The sequence below is a fragment of the Symphalangus syndactylus genome, chromosome 8, assembly GCF_028878055.3.
Source record: "Symphalangus syndactylus isolate Jambi chromosome 8, NHGRI_mSymSyn1-v2.1_pri, whole genome shotgun sequence".
Lineage (NCBI taxonomy): Eukaryota > Metazoa > Chordata > Mammalia > Primates > Hylobatidae > Symphalangus > Symphalangus syndactylus.
Genome location: NC_072430.2, coordinates 39,477,364 through 39,495,456, shown reverse-complemented (window position 1 = coordinate 39,495,456; position 18,093 = coordinate 39,477,364). Strand labels below are relative to the sequence as shown.

Here is an 18,093-nt window from a genome sequence, read left to right as displayed (position 1 = left end):
CAAAAGAGCTTCCTTTCCGTTGCGTCGTGTGTGGTGTTCAGGAGGCTGAAAGAAGAAAGTGTGATGGATGGACTCTTTTGTCTTTGGACACTGAAATAATACACACGGAGGAACTCGCGTTGGTAGAAATGGAGACGTCGTCCTGGACAAGAAGAGGATGAGGGTCTTGAGAATGGGGGAGGTCGCCCAAATTTTTAATTCCTGCTCTTGCTTTGGCTACTGTGTTCAAGTAAAAGACCCCAGAGACTACCTATTTCAACTCTGCTTTTCATTTTTCCCACTCTGAGCGATGGAGAGGATGGCAGCAAGGCCAGGGGGCCTATGTGCAGGGAGGCTAGGGCGAAGTGGGCTTCTGGCAGAGGAAGGCAAGGCTGCCAACCCGGATGGGGGCCGAGAGGCGCGTGGGAAGGCTGGGGCAGGGGACTGAGGTGGGGATAGGGTGGGGAGCCAGAAGCAGGGGGAGGCGAGGCCAGTAGGGTTCGGGTGGGCAGTCTAGATGTGACCAGCAGACGGAGGTGGGACCCGAACGCCGGCTGAAGCTGAAGCTGAAACTGAAGCTGAAGAGGCGCCAGGGGCAGAGCCACCTTGTCACTACCATTTGGGCAGATCTCAGAAAGGAAGCGGGGCAGGAATCAAGGCATTTCGAAACAGGGGTAGAAAATAACCTCGAGCCCAGGGCCCGGGTGGTGGCAGCGGAGGGGAAGGGGCCCCGCGCGCGAAGGGGCTGCCGAGGTGGGTCAGCTCCGCGGGGGAGACCAGGACAGAGCGCGGCGGAGTCTCGCGCCGTGGTGCGGCGCCCTGAGGCCGGGCGGCACCCACCCGCCAGCGCCCCGGCCTTGCGTACCTGAGGCGGCCGCCTGGCTCCCCTCCACTCCCTGGCAGTCCCCGACGCCGCCAGCCGACCCTGGGCGGGCTGTGGGGCTCCAGGAGCCCGGCCCCTCAGCCGCCTGCAGGTCAGACATCTGCAGCCCGCGCACGGAGCTCTCCGCTGCCAACCGCCAGTGGCTCCGGAAACAGCCGAAGGCCGAGCGAGCGCCGAGCACAGCCGAGCGCAGCCCGCAGGCCGGAAGAAGCGGCGCGGCGGCCGCTTGAAAAGCTAGCTGACCCAGGGGCGGCCACAGGAGGCTGAGGCTGACGATGCGGCCGCGGGGAGGGTTACTGCGTGCTTCTGACAGACGATTTTTAAAGTCAGGGCTTGAAAAAACAAACAAAACCTGGGGAAAAGTCAGGAAGACACTGCCGGAAATCGTGGTATCCATAGAGACGTTATCGGAAGTTGGGGTTGCTAGGAAGCCACGGCGCGTCTGCTAAGCTGCAAATGGCTGAAGTCCCGGAGGATTATGATTCCGGCCCAGATGAAGATGGAGAGCCGGAGCCTGAGAGGCCTGAACTGCCTGGACTTCATAAATTGTATGAAAATGCCGAACCAGACACCATGGCAACGGCAGACTCGAAGCTACCAGCAGAGATTTACCAAGAGCCACAGCCAGAGACCCAGGAAGAGGACTTCAAAGAGGGGGAGCCAGACATTGCTAAGAACGTGCAGCTGAAACCTGGCGGGACGTCCCAGGAAGGAATTGCCAAGGAGTCCAAGAGAGACGTACCAAGCGAAACTGAACCAGGGATACCCCAAGACATAAAGTCGGAAACATCCAGAGAGATGGGAGAGTTTTTCAAAGATTTGGAGGCCCCTATGGATGAAGTGCATGAAGAGTCAGACCTAGAGCCACCAGAGGAGGCTAAAGCAAATGTTACAGAGGATGTGTTCCTAGAGTCAGCTATGGAAACAGATCCAGGTCCAGTGCCACCAACGGAAACTATGTCTGAGGTTTCGGGGGCCACAGTCAGAGAGATAAATTTAGAATTAATAGAGGAGGAGACTGAACCGGGGGTTCCAGAGGGATCACTTAGAGTGCAACATGAAGAGACAGGTCTAGAGGCTCCAGAGCAGACCAAACCAGATTTTCCAAGTGAGAAACCAAGAGAATCACTTGAAGAGACAGATCTTCAGCCACCAAAGATGACCAAACCAGAGATTCCAGAGGAGACACAAAGAGAGTCAACTGAGAAGAAAAGGACAGAGCCACCCGAGCAGGCTAGACCGGAATTTCCAGAGAACGAACCAAGAAAGTCTAGTGAGGAGGCAGGTCTAGAGCCTCCAGAAGAGACTCAACCAGAGGTTCCAGAGGAGATGCAAAGAAAGGCAACTGAGGAGAAAGGGACAGAACTACCTGAGTGGACTAAACCAGACTTTCCACACCACAAGCCAAGAAAGTCTACTGATGAGAACATTCCTGAGCCACTAGAAGAGATCAAATTAGAGTTTCCTGAGGAAGAATCAAGAAAACCAAATGAGGAAACAATTCTAGAACAATCAGAAATGACGAAACCGGGAAGTCCAGAAGAGATAAGAAAGTCAAATGAGGAAAAAAATCCACAGCCACCAGAGGAGACTGGTTTAGTGCTACCACAGGAGATCAACCCACAAGTTGAAAAGAAAACAGAAACAAAGCCAACTGAGGAGAAAATTCTAGAGTTACCAGATGAAACCAAACCAAGAGAGACACATGTAGAATTTTCCAAGGAAGACAGGCCAGAACCAATAAAGTTTAAGTATTCTGTAGGAAACGATGAGCTAGAGTACTGTGAGCCTAAAAGAGGAAAGTTGTCACTAAGTGACAAATTTAGAAAAGAATATTACGCATTAGGATCTATCAGAGAAAGTGAAGAATCAATTGGTACACATTATGAGTTTTTGCAACCACTCCAAAAATTGCTTAATGTCAGTGAAGAATGCTCATACTCAGATCCCTCAGAGTCTCAGACAGAATTAAGTGAGTTCATTCATGAAAAGGAAGTTGTAGATTTGTCCCAAGAGTTGAAGGAACTGGTCTCTGAAGATGACGAAACCCAGCCAGAAAAAGGGACTGAGTTACAATTTGAGCATCTGAATTGGGATCCAGAGGAAGTTGCAGAGTGGATTAGCCAGCTAGGCTTCCCTCAATACAAGGTATACAAAAATAAGATGTTTTGAAATCACATGCTGTCATCTGTCTACCTCTTATTCCTTCTAACCTGGCCTGAGCTCTTACCTCTTTACCGGAAGGAGTATCAAAAAGTCCTGGACTGTGGTAGAGGTAACTTGGATTTTAATTTTGGTCTTGCCACTGATGTATATTTGTATTTTGGGAGAGGGAGGGTCACATCGGTTTGTTTTTCCTCTTCCAGTGATTACACTTCTCTGCAATCCTTGAATAAAAGACCAAGAAGAGTATATAGACCTCCTTTCTTTTTTTTTTTTTTTTTTTTTTTTGAGACACAGTCTCACTCTTGCCAAGGTTGGAGTGCAGTGGCACGATCTCGGCTCACTGCAAGCTGCACCTTCCCCGGGTTCACACCATTCTCCTGCCTCAACCTTCTGAGTAGCTGGGACTACAGGCGCCTGCCACCACGCCCAGCTAATTTTTTGTATTTTTAGTAGAGATGGGGTTTCGCTGTGTTAGCCAGGTTGGTCTCCATCTCCTGACCTCATGATCCGCCAGCCTCAGCCTCCCAAAGTGCTGGGATTACAGGCATGAGCCACTGTGCCCGGCCTTAGACCTTCTTCCATAGAAAACTGTATTTTTAAGTAGATTTTGTTCAAGGCAGGCTTTCTGGTATTTTGTCAAGTTATTTTATGGCAGCTCCCTTGCTTTGAACTTGTGCTATTACTCTTTAAAGTGTCTGCCCCAAATATGTCACATGTATCATGAGCACTTAAGTCTATTAATTCAAGTTAGCCAGTTAACCAAAAATAGTTTTAGTAAAAAGACAGTGTAAACCTCTTATTTCACTGATGCCAACTAGGTTTAAGGCTACCACAAAACAATACAAGATCTGAAACCTTTTGTACCTACTACTATATTTACAAATGTAATTGAGACATGAAGAAGCACTGGTTGTACCATGCCAAAAAAAAAAAGAGCAGTGTAAAATTTAATAAAGAGCATACATGGAAAAATTGTGCCATTATTGGGATAGAAAATAAATTTAAGCTACTCAGGAGGCTGGGGTGGGAGGATTGCTTGAGCCCAGGAGTTTGAGGCTGCAGTGAGCTATGACTGCGGCACTGCACTCTAGCCTGGGTGACAGAGCGAGACCCTGTATCTAAAAAAGAAAAAAAAAAAAGAAAATAATATTTTTTTCTCAGTGTGGAACAAACATGATTTCTTCCCTTCCTCCCCCTTCCTTCCCTTTCTTCCTTCTATTTGCAGTACATTTTTAAAGTGATGTCCTTGTTGTATTGACAGGAGTGTTTTATCACAAACTTCATCAGTAGCCGAAAACTCATTCACGTCAACTGCTCAAACCTCCCTCAGATGGGGATAACAAACTTTGAGGACATGAAGATGAGTTGTGTCCAAAGTTTCCCTACAGAGCACTGTTAACAGTGCCACCATGTGTCTCAAACCAACCTTTTTTTCCTCCAGCCTGGCCTCCCACTTCTGTCGATGGTGTCATCATAATTCCAGTCCCTCAGGCTCACAGTGGTTGCCTCCTCTTTCTTCTTTGATCCCCATAAATATTCCAAGAACTGTCCATTGCTCCTGTGGCACTTACACCGTCTGGCTTTCTTCATTCCCACTTTTCAGACCTTATGGCCTCATACCTAGAACACCACAGTGGCCTCCCGCTTTTATTTTTAGCCTCTCTCCGTGAACTCTTTGGATTCAAGGGCCCTGCTTTTATGCTCTCACTTTCCACCTACTTATGTACTATTCAGAAACCTTCTTTGGATCCCTTCTGCTTACCAAGATAGTCTCAGCTCCCTAGTTTAGAATTTAAGGCCCTCCACAAGTTCTCTCCCCTACCACTCCTCCACATGAATTTTGTGTTCCAGCCTACCACCAGGTCTAACTCACACCTTTGCAAACCTGCCTAGTGCATTCTTCTCTCTATGTCTTTGCTCAGTTCCCCCATCCTCTGTATTACTAATATGAATCTTAATTATCCTTCAAGACCAGTTCCTCATTTGCATCTCCCCAAGAAGTCTTTTGTAACATTCCCAGCCCACAGTAGCCCCCATCCCAAGCTCTCATGACATTTCGTGTCTCTGACACCCATTTGGCACTTATATAACACCACATGTATTTTGCCTGTTTTGCTGCCTAACTTTGAAACAAGCTACATTAACCACTCTGAGCATCAATTTTCTAAAATCTCCAGCACCAACAGTTCATGATTATTCTCCTTTGCATAACAGTACCCTCCATTTGTAGTGCTTTGCAATTTACAAAGCATCACAAACAATCTCACGTGTAACCTCTCCTTTAACACCCCACCCCAATAACCCTCCAAGAATGGACAGTTCTTGGCATAACCATGGTTTTGCTCAGCACACCTATGCCCAGAAATGCGCCACCTCAGTGGTTTCCAAACTTGGGTCGTCTTCAGAATCAAATGAGATTTTTTGAAAAAGATACATTCCTAGGCTTCATCTTCCAGAGATTTTGATTCATTAGGGCTGGGTAGGCCCTGGAATCTCTTCCCTAGATGACTCTTCAACAGGCCTTATAACCCTATAATTCCGTAAGTCATATAGTTTAGAAATAAGAAAACTACACTTGTGAATACCTGAGTCCTTTTACTAGCAACAAGATATAACGAAACTTTTTAAATTATTAAACATATAGTCCTAACTGAGCGTTTATTTTCTTGAATTCTGCTAATAGCTATGCTTTGCTGACAGCTTACTGTGTTTGGGGCCTCTTATGTATATTATTTCACTAGTTCTCATTTTATAGAAGAGAAAACTGGGGCCCAGAAAGGTGAAACAACTTAACAAGCTATTCAGATAATACGTTTTTTCTGTTTTTTTGTCTTTGTTTTTGTGTTTTTTTGAGACAGGGTCTCGCTCTGTCACCCAGGCTGGAGTGCAGTGGTGTAACCTTGGCTCACTTCAACCTCCATCTCCTGGGTTTAAGCGATTCTCCTGTCTCAGCCTCCCAAGTAGCTGGGACTACAGGTGTGCGCCACCATGCCCAGCTAATTTTTTCTTCTTGTTGTTTTTCTGGGGGTATTTTTTTGAGACAGAGTCTCACTCCGTTGCCCAGGCTGGTGTGCAGTGACGCAATCTCAGCTCATTGCAACCTCCACCTCCCGGGTTCAAGCGATTTTCCTGCCTCAGCCTCCCGAGTAGCTGAGACTGTAGGTGCGTGCCACCATGCCCGGCTAATTTTTGTATTTTTAGTAGAGATGGGGTTTCACGGTGTTAGCCAGGATGGTCTTGATCTCTTGACCTCGTGCTCTGCCCGCTGCAGCCTCTCAAAGTGCTGGGACTACAGGCGTGAGCCACCGCGCCTGGCCTAATTTTTGTATTTTTAATAGAGACAGGGTTTCATGATATTGGCCAGGCTAGTCTCAAACTCCTGACCTTAAGTGATCTGCCGGCCTTGGCCTCCCAGAAGTACTGGGATTACAGGCATGAGCCACCACGCCCAACTTATATTCAGATAACAAGTTTAAGAGCCAGGATTTAAGTCCATCTTGTGTGACTTCCCAATCCATGTTCTATTTAACTGTATTTCCTCTCTAAGTGAACATTTTTGTTACCATAAACTTCCATGTACTATAAATATTATGATGTGGAAATGATCATTTATTTATTTTATTTATTTTTTTTGAGACAGAGTCTTGCTCTATCACCCAGGCTGGAGTGCAGTGGCTCTATTTCAGCTTACGGCAACCTCCGCCTCCCAGGTTCAAATACTCCTCCTGCCTCAGCCTCCCAAGTAGCTGGGATTATAGGCACGTGCCACCATGTCTGGCTAATTTTTGTATTTTTAGTGGAGACGGGGTTTCACCATGTTGGCCATGCTGGTCTCGACCTCCTGACCTCAGGTGATCCACCCGCCTCAGCCTCCCAAAGTGCTGGGATTATAGGCATGAACCATGCCCGGCCTGGATCATTTATTATATACTTGTATTTCCAACCATGCCCTCACTTAACTACCAAGAACTGCCAGATAAATATCTTGTTCTTTTTATGTTCAAAGATGATACAGCTGTTTTTATAAACTCTAATTTCTACTTAACGTATAATGAACTTTCCAGATAAAAATAAGGAACAGGCTGCTCTGTCTATGGAGCAGCCATAGTCCTTGACTTTCCTAATAAACTTGCTTTCGCTTAAAAAAATAATAATAATAAGGAACAGAATTAGCACAATAGTAACCTGTCAAATTCCTGGAACATTTAAGTACCAAGAATTTCAGCTTTTTATCATGAGAAGGCATTTTTAAGAGTCAGACAATTCATTCAGCTCCCTTGGCATTCTAATTCCAAAGGTACAATATCAACATGCAGTAATAAAAATTCTAATTATAGTTTTTCTTATCTTGCGAGACACAAGGGGTTTTAAAAATCTTCTGAAATCCTCAAGAGTAAATGACGAACCCAGTGGTCTGTCCTTTTATCTAAGAAATTTGAATAAGCAAACTTTGAGATACTCATTATCATAGTCACCTCAGACAAATGTGGCCTTCCCTTGAGGTCACTAGAGTAACATAAAGACCAAGACATTCAAAGGTATGTTAGATAAGCTTTGCTTGACACTTAGACCCACATGAAAAAGCTGATTATGGCCAGGCCTGGTGGCTCACGCCTGTAATCCCAGCACTTTAGGAGGCCAAGGCAGGTGGATCACCTGAGGTTGGGAGTTCGCCTGGCCAACATGGCGAAACTTCTTCTCTACTAAAAATACAAAATACAAAAATTAGCTAGGCATGTTGCATGCCTGTAGTCCTAGCTACTTGGGAGGCTGAAGCAGGCGAATAGCTTGAATCCGGGAGGCGGAGGTTATAGTGAGCCAAGATCGTGCTCTCCACGAACTGCATTCCAGCCTGGGTGACAGAGCAAGACTCAGTCTCAAAAAAAAAAAAAAAAAAAAAAACTTGATTATGCTCTAAGACACAGGGTAACTTCTAGGAGGTCATACATGCTGTAGCTGTCTTCCTTACTGATATACACAGCTTTTAAAATATCTCCATTGTACTTATAGCACCTAGTACACTCACAATTTATCCCATAACAACAGCTAAATAGTATAGCTATCTTTTTCATGCTGAGTCTCCCATATCATCATTTATGGACTTTTGGGAGAATAGAAGGAAGGAAGAAAGAGCAGATTGCTTGAGAGTACGGAATTCTGGACATGCTGCTAAGAATCTGAACAACATTGCCCCTGTGCACCTCCTATATAAGCCTTGCAGTTAATTTATGGCCATTTTCTGTTATCTTCTCAGCCCTTCTATGTTTGTTTGTTTGTTTGTTTGTTTATTTTTGAGACCAGGCTGGAGTGCAGTGGCGCAATCTCGGCTCACTGCAAGCTCCGCCTCCCGGGTTCACGCCATTCTCCTGCCTCAGCCTCTCCAAGTAGCTGGGACTACAGGCGCCCGCCACCACGCCCGGCTAATTTTTTTGTATTTTTAGTAGAGACGGGGTTTCACCGTGGTCTCGATCTCCTGACCTCGTGATCCACCCGCCTGGGCCTCCCAAAGTGCTGGGATTACAAGCGTGAGCCACCGCGCCCGGCCCCTTCTATGTTTAATTGGAACTCTTCTGTAAGGAATTCTTCTACATTTAATTGTCCCCTCTCTCCCATGTTTTAATCCATTCAGTCATTGATATTAGTATGGATTTATGGATATTTATTTTTGGGGTTATAACCCAGTACTATTGCTATTTATTTTGTTGCTCAAATTGTGCCATCTTTCACCATTGGGAGCTCTTTTAAATTGGCTCCTGTGGCCTTTTGACCTGTCCTCCCTTTTTTTAAAAGCATCTCCTTACCTTCTGGCAATATAAGTTGCTTCAGGCTCATCTTATATTTTTCCTGCTGCAGCCCCAGAATCAGCCATGTTTCTAAGGAGCCCTGGTTGATTTTATCAGAGGATGGTATTTAGAAACCAAGACATGGACACTAGTTGTGCTTGTTGCTACTGAGTGTCACTGCTTCTATGCACTCTTAACAGAAAGATCTAGGAAATAAATGTATATATACTAACCCATGTGTACACAAATATCTACCTTATTTCTGTATCTATCTTTGTATATACATATGTATTAAAATAAGCATGGGGGCTGGGCGTGGTGGCTCATGCCTGTAACGCCAGCACTTTGGGAGGCTCAGGTGGGTGGATCACCTGAGGTCAGGAGTTCAAGACCAGCCTGACCAACATGGTGAAACTCTGTCTCTACTAAAAATACAAAAACTTAGCCGGGCCTGGTTGTGCATACCTGTAATTCCAGCTACTAGGGAGGCTGAGGCAGGAGAATCACTTGAACCCAGAAGGCAGAGGTTGCAGTGAGCTGAGATCATACCACTGCACTCTAGCCTGAATGATGGAGTAAAACTCCATCTCAAAAAAAAGATTGATCTCTCTGATATCTCTAGTCTAACATCACAGAGTTCATTCTAGCCTTCCTTCCCATCCTTCCTATCCCCAACCCCACTTGCCTTTTTTTTTCTTTTTTGAGATGGAGTCTCACTCTGTCACCCAGACTGGAGTGCAATGGCACGATCTCAGCTCATTGCAACCTCTGCCTCCCGGGTTCAAGCAATTCTTCTGCCTCAGCCTCCCGAGTAGCTGGGATTACAGGCACCCACCACGGCACCTGGCCAATTTTTTTGTATTTTTAGTAGAGATGGGGTTTCGCCATGTTGGCCAGGCTGGTTTCAAATTCCTGACCTCAGGTGATCCGCCCGCCTTGGCCTCCCAAAGTGCTGGGATTATACCCCCTTGCCTGTTTATAACTACTTTTTCTGACATTGAGAAACTTGGCTCTCCTTATATGTAAATATGTTTCCCTATGAAAAACAGATTTACCAAATAGAGTTCAGTGTTTGTGTATAGCTGTTTCTGTCTTTAGCCTTACACTATCTAGACAAACCACTGTTTTCTTAAAGTTACAGGTCAGCACCTTTCTTCCCCACGCCCTTCAGTGAGATTATGTCTTACTCTGTAATACAGTTAGATTCATTTGTCCACAGCCTTTATTCCATCCCAACATCCTGGATTTTTTTTTTTTTTTTTTTTTTTTTGAGGCAAGGTCTTGCTCTGTCACCCAGGATGGCGTGCAGTGGTGCAGTCTCAGCTCAGTGCAACCTCCACCTCCCGGGCTCAAATAATCCTCCCACTTCAGCCTCCTGGGTAGCTGGGACTACAGCCACATGCCACCACACCCGTCTAATTTTTTGTACTTTTTTGAGGGGGTAGAGATGGGGTTTCGCCATATTGCCCAGACTGGTCTTAAACTCCTGAGCTCAAGCAATCCACCTGCCTTGGCCTCTCAAAGTGCTGGGATTACAGGCATGAACCACTGCGCCTGGCCTCTCTTCCGAGCTTTTTAAAAGTTTGCATGCAGTAAAACCATTCTTTGTTGTGTGTAGTTCTGTGGGTTTTGACAAATGCATGCTGTCATGTATCCACCACCAAAGAACCATACAGAACAATTCTGTCACTCTAGAATTTCCCTCTGCAGTCAGTCCATCCCTTTACCGTAATCCCTAATCTGTTTTTGATGTCACATAAGTGGAATCAAATAATGCACATTCTTTGGGTCCGGCTTCCTTTCCTTAGCAAAATGCATTTAAGATTAATCCATGTTGTTAGATGAATCAACAAGCAGATGTTAAGGAGACTATACATCTGCTTTAATAATGCTGGTATAGGCTGGCTGCAGTGGCTCGGACCTATAATCTTAGCTACTCCAGAGGCTGAGGTGGGAGGAATGCCTGAGCCCAGGAGTTTGAGGCTGCAGTGAGCTATGGTCATGCCACTACACTCCAGCCTGGGCAACAGAGGGAGACCTCCGTCTCCCAGGTTCAAGCGATTCTCCTGCCTCAGTCTCCTGGGTAGCTGGGATCACAGGCGCCTGCCACCACTCCTGGCAAATTTTTGTATTTTTAGTAGAGACGGGGTTTCACCATGTTGGCCAGGCTGGTCTCGAACTCCTGACTTCAGGTGATCCTCCCACCTCTGCCTCCCAAAGTGCTGGGATTACAGGCATGAGCCACCACACTCGGCCCTGAGTTATAATTTTTTTTATTAGTTGCACATTAACTGAGCCCCTTATAGACAAGTTATTTAATAGCCTTCCCAGAGATAGTCATGGCTCCTAATCTGAACATATTATCTGCTCTTGTGCTTGGTCAGATTGTTCAGCAAAAACAAAGAAATGAACCCATCCATGGCCATCTGATGCAAGGGCCTAGAAATGTCTTAAATGGTACTTTGAAAAGGATAATAAATCATGACATTTAAGAAATTGGTTTTGGTAAGGTTAGGCTAGTAAGCCTGTGAATTTATTTCATTATTTTATTTCCCCATAGAAATAAGGAATTGGCAGGGCACGGTGGCTCATGCCTGTAATCCCGGCACTTTGGGAGGCCAAAGTGGGAGGATCACCTGAAGTCAAAAGTTCGAGACCAGCCTGGCCAACATGGTGAAACCCCATCTCTACTAAAAATACAAAAATTAGCCAGGCGTGGTAGTGCACGCCTGTAATCCCAGCTACTCAGGAGGCTGAGGTAGGAGAATTGCTTGAATCCAGGAGGCAGAGGTTGCAGTGAGCCGAGATCACGCCACTGCACTCCAGCCTGGGCGACAGAGCGAGACTCTGTCTCAAAAAACAAAAAACAAAGAAAGAAAAAAGAGAAAGAAATAAGGAGTTAACATTTAGTTTTAGAAAACTAAATAAACCTTCTTTGATCTGGTTGTGTTTTCAGGTTAGTCTAATTAAAAAATTATCCTTGCATTTCAGGCAATTTCTCGGCATACACGGGAGCTCCTGGAAATTGAAAAGCCATTATTCAAATGCTCCATCAGCCTTCCCTATAGGGATATTATCGGCTTGTATTTAGAGCAAAAAGGTCATACTGGGATAAAATCTGATTCCTTGACTTTATCTGAATTTGTCAAAGCAGCAGGATTACAGGATTATGCTCCAGAAATAACTGCCCCTGAAGAGAATGAGAAATTGCCTTGCACTGAACCATAGGGGAAAGCCGCTTCACAGAGCTTGAAAGATCAAACTAAATTACTTGAGGGAAGAGGTATGGTCTTTTTTGGTTTTCTTTTTCTCCCTTTTTTTTTTTTTTTTTTTTTTTGAGACAGAGTCTCGCTCTGTCGCCCAGGCTGGAGTGCAATGGTGCAGTCTCAGCTCACTGCAACCTCCGGGTTCAAGCAATTCTCCTGCCTCAGCCTCCCAAGTAGCTGGGATTACAGGCACCCGCCACCATGCGCAGCTAATTTTTGTATTTTTAGTAGAGATGATGTTTCACCATGTTGGCCAGGATGGTCTCAAACTCCTGACAGTTGATCTGCCCGCCGTGGCCTCCCAAAGTGCTGGGATTACAAGTGTGATCTACCGTACCTGGCCCTTTTTCTCCTTTTCATTAAGGATCAGAGTTAGAACTGCTGGCTTCATTCCTAGTTGTGTCTCTGACTTATGGTACCTTCCCTTTGTTTTTGCAATTTAACGCCTTGTTAAAACAAAGATAGTCATGCTTATCTTTCTGGGTAATTATAAGAATTCCTGAGCCAGGCAAGGTGGCTCACGCCTGTAATCCTAGCACTTTGGGTAGCTGAGGCGGGCAGATCACCTGAGGTCAGGAGTTCAAGACCAGCCTGGCCAACAAGGCAAAACCCCGTCTCTACTAAAAATACAAAAATTAGCTGGGCATGGTGGCACATGCCTGTAGTCCCAGCTACTCAGGAAGCTGAGGCAGGAGAATCATTTGAACCCAGGAAGCAGAGGTTGTAGTGAGCTGAGATCATGCCACTGCACTCCAGCCTGGGTGACAGAGCGAGACTCTGTCTAAAGCAAACAAAGAAACAAAACAAAGCAAAACAAAATTCCTGAAAAATTCTAGTAATGCACCTTGTAGTAGGAACATGTTGGGGAAATATAATTAAAAATAAAATCTCCTGCCAACTCTGGAGAGATAATTCTCTCTACAAATGCAGAAGAGAAACATTTTTATTCTTGAATAAGCATTAAACTGTGATGCACATCACAGGCAAGCTGCTAAAGAGATTGCAAAGACAAATCTCACCCTTGTAGATGGCAGAGCAGATATAATACATGACATATATGTTAATTATCTGTGTCCAAAGGAAAAACAAAACTTCTATCTTGACAACAGACAGAAGTTACTACTTGGAGCCAGGTACCTAGGCTAAACTCCCACAGAGACAGGGAGACAAGGTACCAACCTCCTTAGTGCTCACATTTTAAAGAGATGTCTCCACGGCCTCCAAAAAAGAGACTGTCCTGAGGTATAAAATGGCTAGAAACTTATTCAGCTTTTTAAAAGATTTACATACATCTCAAAGACGTAGTAAAAGGATTTACAGTGACAAGTTCTTTAAAGGAAATGGTGGTTTTTTGTTTATTTGAGATGGAGTCTCACTCTGTTGCTCAGGCTGGAGTGCAATGGTGTGATCTCAGCTCACTGCAACCTCCACCTCCTGGGTTCAAGTGATTCTCCTGCCTCAGCCTCCTGAGTAGCTGGGATTACAGGCATGAGCCACCACGCCCAGCTAATTTTTTTGTATTTTTAGTAGAGATGGGATTTCACCATGTTGGCCAGGCTGGTCTCAAACTCCTGGCCTCAAGAGATCTGCCTGCCTCGGCCTCCCAAAGTGTGGAGATTACAGGTGTGAGCCACTGTGCCTGGCCTAAAGGAAATGTTTCACAAAAAAAAAGTAGAGAAGTTCTCTCTTCCTTTTGGCATCAGGGAAAATTTAAAAGAAAAAAAATTTTTTTAGATATGTGTGTATCTAAATATGTAAATATCCAAACATGGCTTACCACTATGAAGTAAGTTCTGTGGTTTGCTTACAGGCTTTTTTAAGTGGTACTTTCCAGGTCTTTATAATACAAATATTTAGGCTAGAGTCTACCTATGACTGCACTTCTCAAAAGAAATTATAGGCCAGGTGCAGTGGATCACGCCTGTAATCCCAGCACTTTGGGAGGCCGAGGCAGGCGGATCACTTGAGGTCAGGAGTTTGAAACCAGCCTGGCCAATGTGGTGAAACTCCGTCTCTACTAAAAATAAAAAAATTAGCCAGGTGTGGTGGTGTGCGCCTGTAATCTCAGCTATTCGGAAGGCTGAGGCAGGAGAATCACTTGAACCCGGGAGGTGGAGGTTGCAGTGAGCCAAGATTGCGCCATTGCACTCCAGCCTGGGCAACAGAGCGAGACTCCATCTCAAAATAAATAAATAAATAAAAATAAAAAAAGAAATTATAAAATATTTCTCGTTACCTGAATGGCTCTAGTTCCCCTCTAGTTTTACAGATTTAACTGCTCATTCTCTTCCTGAACTCACATTTTAATCCTGAAAACAACCATGGGCTAACACAGTCCTGAAGGACAGTGATGAACCTCCAGTTCCCTACACCTGAATGAATAGTAAAAGATAGGTTTTTCTGTTTTTCCACTGAGAGAAGCAAGAGTGCCTCAAATGAACATTCATGTCAAGTGTTAATATTTGATGATGAACCTAATATTTTCCCGAATTGGACTAACAAAATTTTATCAGAAACCATTCTAACACTATAGTATTGCATTTGCCTGGCTCACGATTATGTAAAAAAACAAAATGTAAATGATTAACCTAAGACCATAGTGATTTACATATATAGTGAATGGTTTTGTTCAAAAGCCATTTAGCATTTAGCAAACAGTGGTTATGTTCTATGACAGAGCATAGTGACATGCCTGTTGTTTTCAACTCTTATAATTGACAAAAAGTATTTGCAAAACATAAAGGAAATCAACAAATTTGCAGTGTAGATCTATATTTTGCAAAATGAGTTTTAGCCATTAAATACCAGTTTTTTAAATGGTTTAAATGGGAACAGCTGTAAATAAGATAGTACCAGAACAGTCATATATAGTCAAAATAAGCATGATACAAGCCATAATTCAGTTAAGATGGTTTACCATACCTTCACTTCTCTATCCAAAATTGTGAGAAAATCAAACTATCTTTTTCCAGCTACCTACTGCTGGCAAATGGATTGAAACTTGATTTATTGGAAAAGAAGCTGCAGTATGTAATTGTCTAAAACTTATAACATTACAACTTCTTGAATTTTAGAAGAGAAATAATTTGTATTAACAAGGCTTTTCTGTGGGAGCAGCTTACTTAAGTTAGGTTGTGTAGTTTCACTAGTTGCTTCTGAAAGCCAGATACATATTGATGGATAGGACCACTTGTTTTATTCTACATTTTAAAGAGTCATCAGTACAGTTTTCTAATTCCTGATGTCTATCATGTGGTGAACACAATACAGTCACAAGACTCCCACAGTCAATTGTGATAATCAGGGCACAACTATTATAGGGAAAATCTGTGAGTGGGAAAAAGTCCTGATTCCTGAGTTCTCTTATTGGGATGGAGAGCCTGTGGAAATGACTGGCTGTTCTTTGGTTAGGGAGATGCCAAATGAAGCACAGTATAGATGGGTAAGGTGGTCTTGGAGAACAGGACTGCTTGAGAGATGCTGGCTAAACGGAGTTTCCTTGAGTTGCACAGCAATCAGATCAAACCAGGGGAAAGGCCTGAGGTGAAAAAAATATTGTTACTTTTTTATGTCTGTTCAGTATATCTGATTTGGCTGTTAAACACATCTTTTAAAGAAAGTTTTCCTCATTACCTTTTCATAAACTAGAAATATTAATACCTTTTCATAAACTAGATGTAGATTTAAGTGTACTTAATGGTGATTTCTCACACTTATGTACATTTCTCTAAGTGCATTTGGAGAGGAATTCATTGTTAAAGAATTATTATAATATTGACATTGACACCCTTTGCAGAATATTTTTCTTTTTTTTTTTTTGAGACGGAGTCTTGCTCTGTCGCCCAGGCTGGAGTGCAGTGGCGCGATCTCGGCTCACTGCAAGCTCTACCTCCCAGGTTCACGCCATTCTCCTGCCTCAGCCTCCCGAGTAGCTGGAACTACAGGCGCCCGCCACTAGGCCGGCCAATTTTTTTGTATTTTTAGTAGATATGGGGTTTCACCGTGTTAGCCAGGATGGTCTCGATCTCCTGACCTTGTGATCCGCCCGTCTCAGCCTCCCAAAGTGCTGGGATTACAGGCGTGAGCCACCGCGCCCGGCTGCAGAATATTTTTCTCGAATTTAGAAAGAACATACATAAGATCATGGACATTAAGCAAGGAAGAAGTCTAATTGCTTTTAAGATATCCTCTTTAGCTGTATAGATTAAAAAATAGGCTGGGCGCAGTGGCTCATGCCTGTAATCCTAGCACTTTGGGAGGCCAAGGCAGCAGGATCACTTGAAGTCAGGAGTTTGAGACCAGCCTGGACAACATAGTGAGACCCCATCTGTACAAATTAAAAAAAAAATTAGCTGGATGTGGAGGGACACACCTGTAGTCCCAGCTACTCAGGAGGCTGAGGTGGGAAATTCCTTGAGCCCAGCAGGTAAAGGCTGCAGTGAGCTATGATCACACCACTGCACTCTAGCCTGGGCTACAGAGTGAGACTCCCATCTCTAAAAAAACAGAGAGAGAGGAAAGTTAATATGCAAATGAATACCTAACAGGGCAACGTTAAGTATTCGTCTATAGTGTAATTCAAGTTAAAAAGCCTTAAGACATAGGGTTTCGATATTTTTCAAAAGATCAGGAGAGACAGGCATGATGGTGCGCACTTGTAGTCCCAGCTACTCAGGAGGCTGAGAGAAGAGGATTGCTTGAGCCCAGGAGTTCAAGGCCAGCCTGGGCAACATAGTGAGACCCTGTCTCTTAAAAAAAAATCAAGAGTAAGGCTAAGGCAAAGATACCTGCTCTCACCAGTCTTATACAGAATAGTACTAGAAGTTCTAGGCAATGCAATAAGGCAAGAAAAGGAAATTAGAAGGCATGGACATTGGAAAGGAAGAAATGAAACTGTCTGTATTTACACATGACATTATTATCTATGTAGAAAACTCCAAGGAATCTTTTTTTTTTTTTTTGAAATGGAGTTTCGCTTTTGCTGCCCAGGCTGCAGTGCAATGATGCAATCTCAGCTCACCGCAACCTCTGCCTCCTGGGTTCAAGTGATTCTCCTGCTTCAGCCTCCCAAGTAGCTGGGATTACAGGCATGCACCACCACACCTGGCTAATTTTGTATTTTTAATAGAGATGGGGTTTCTCCATGTTCGTCAGGCTAGTCTGGAACTCCCGACCTCAGGTGATCCACCTGCCTTGGCCTCCCAAAGTGCTGGGATTATAGGCGTGAGCCACTGCATCCAGCCCAAGGAATCTATTTTTAAAACCTCCTAGAACTAATGGATTCAGCAAGGTTGCAGGATACAAAATAAACATACAAATATCAATTGTATTTATATATAATAGTGATAAACATGTGGACACCAAAATTGAAAATGCTTTTTCATTTATTGTCACTCCAAAAAATGATATACTTAGATGTAAATCCAATAAAACATGTACAAGACTTGCATAATAAAAACTATAAAATGCTGATGAAAGCAAAGAATATCTAGAGAGACATACTATATTAATAAGTGGGAAAACTCAACAAAATTAAGATGTCAGTTTTCCAAAAATTGATCTATAGATGTAATCATAAAATAAAAATTATTGACAACACCAGTTGCTGGTGAGGATGCAGAGAAACTGGATTATACATTGCTAGTGATAATATAAACTGGTACTACCGTGAAAAACAATTTGGTAATGTCTTAAAAAAATATGCAACTACCAAATGACAATAATTACACTCCTGGTCATTCATTCCAGGTAAGTGGACACTTATGTTCACACAAAAGCCTGTACATGAATGTTCATAACACCCTTATTCATAATAGCCAAAAACTGGAATCAACCCAGATGTCCTTCAACAGGTGAATGGGTAAACAAATTGTGATACAGCCATGCCATGGAATATTATTCAGCAATAAAAGCCAACTATTAATACATATAACAACTTGGATGAATCTCCAGAGACTTGCTGAATGAAAAAAGCCAGTTTCAAAAGGTGGCATACATATGATTCCATTTATATAAC

At 43.8% G+C, this 18,093-nt stretch overlaps 3 protein-coding genes across 8 annotated transcripts in view; 1 reads left to right on the top strand and 2 right to left on the bottom strand.

Moving 5' to 3' along the window:
• TMED8 (transmembrane p24 trafficking protein family member 8) overlaps positions 1-1,259 on the bottom strand; it is a 52,212-nt gene extending 50,953 nt beyond the window's left edge. For 3 of the 5 annotated variants that reach the window (XM_063644300.1, XM_063644298.1, XM_055288652.2), the window contains exon 1: positions 845-1,018. In XM_063644300.1, the coding sequence (XP_063500370.1) occupies positions 845-962 (118 nt within the window). In that variant the 5' untranslated portion in view covers positions 963-1,018. Of the gene's footprint in view, positions 1-844 lie in introns of all 5 variants that reach the window. The other 2 variants (XM_063644297.1, XM_055288654.2) reach the window with 1 other exon arrangement.
• Positions 1,260-1,318: 59 nt separating this feature from the next.
• SAMD15 (sterile alpha motif domain containing 15) lies at positions 1,319-12,091 on the top strand. 2 transcript variants are annotated; one of them, XM_055288616.2, is made up of 3 exons: positions 1,319-3,010; positions 4,290-4,388; positions 11,803-12,091. In XM_055288616.2, exons 1-3 carry the CDS (start codon positions 1,319-1,321, stop codon positions 12,037-12,039), a joined length of 2,028 nt encoding a protein of 675 aa, XP_055144591.1. In that variant the 3' UTR covers positions 12,040-12,091. The 2 variants fall into 2 exon arrangements, with proteins under 2 accessions (XP_055144591.1, XP_055144592.1); XM_055288617.2 differs by having other exon boundaries at positions 4,290-4,397.
• Positions 12,092-14,834: 2,743 nt separating this feature from the next.
• NOXRED1 (NADP dependent oxidoreductase domain containing 1) overlaps positions 14,835-18,093 on the bottom strand; it is a 35,594-nt gene continuing 32,335 nt past the window's right edge. Inside the window, exon 7 of the mRNA XM_055288649.2 lies at positions 14,835-15,615. Coding sequence (XP_055144624.2) covers positions 15,441-15,615 — 175 coding nt within the window. The 3' untranslated portion in view covers positions 14,835-15,440. The remainder of the gene's footprint in view (positions 15,616-18,093) is intronic.